Source organism: Mirounga leonina, unplaced genomic scaffold (genome assembly GCF_011800145.1).
Source record: "Mirounga leonina isolate KUSES-001 unplaced genomic scaffold, KU_Mleo_1.0 Mir_101585, whole genome shotgun sequence".
NCBI classification, from domain to species: domain Eukaryota; kingdom Metazoa; phylum Chordata; class Mammalia; order Carnivora; family Phocidae; genus Mirounga; species Mirounga leonina.
In genome coordinates, this window is record NW_023270157.1 from 14,633 (window position 1) to 15,472 (window position 840).

Below are 840 nucleotides of genomic sequence, written 5' to 3' on the forward strand. Positions count from 1 at the left end.
AGGCTTGAGTGGGCTAAGTCCCCAGCTCAGATGGTCAGGAAGCAGTGGAGTTGCATGTGAATGAAGTCTGTTGGTCCCCAACGTCAGAGCCCCTCCCATAGTCTCCCTGCCGCACCCTGAGCTGTTGCTGTGCCCGTGCGGGGGGGCTGGCTGGGGGGCCAGAGGGGGACCCCGACCAGCAGGTCTGCCCTTCCTTTGCCACGACCGCCAGTCTGGCCACGTTTGTGTCCACAGAATTACTACCCCATGGTTCAGTCCGCCTTCATCGAGGACGGCCGAAGCAGGCTGGTGCTGCTGTCTGAGCAGGCACATGGCGTCTCCAGCCAAGGGAACGGGCAGGTGGAGGTAGGAAGTGGCCCTCCTGGCCCCCCGGGGGCACGAGCAGGTGGGGGGGGGGCCTGTCAGACAGCTCTTGCCTGCAGGTCATGCTCCATCGCCGGCTGTGGAACAACTTTGACTGGGCTCTGGAATACGACCTCACACTGAACGACACCTCCGTTGTCCACCCCGTGCTCTGGTTCCTGTTGGGGCCCCGGCCGCTCACCTCGGGCCTGCGCCGGAGGAGTGGGCTGTTGCTGCAGCACAGACCCCTAGTGCTGTTAAGAGAGCTCAATGGTAAGGGGGTTCACCCCAGAACGGGCCCACCTGGCCGGGGCAGACCTGGGGAGGGGTGTGGGCCACCAGTGATCTGGCCAACTTTGAGCAGAGGGAACTCAGGGATCTCTGATCCAACGTCCTCCTTTAAGGTGTGGGCAAACTCAGGCAAAGAGGTCCGGGGTTCACTCAAGCTCATGTAGGTAGTGGGAGCTTTTCTGAGACTCACACCCAATCTACCCTCTA

At 62.1% G+C, this 840-nt stretch overlaps 1 protein-coding gene across 1 annotated transcript in view; it reads left to right on the plus strand.

Annotated features, from left to right (window-relative positions):
* Positions 1-615, plus strand: part of MAN2B2 (mannosidase alpha class 2B member 2) — a gene marked incomplete at its 3' end in the record, with an annotated part of 9,868 nt that extends 9,253 nt beyond the window's left edge. The window contains exons 8-9 of the mRNA XM_034992526.1: positions 235-345; positions 423-615. Of these exons, the coding sequence (XP_034848417.1) occupies positions 235-345; positions 423-615 (304 nt within the window). The remainder of the gene's footprint in view (positions 1-234; positions 346-422) is intronic.
* Positions 616-840: the final 225 nt, after the last annotated feature.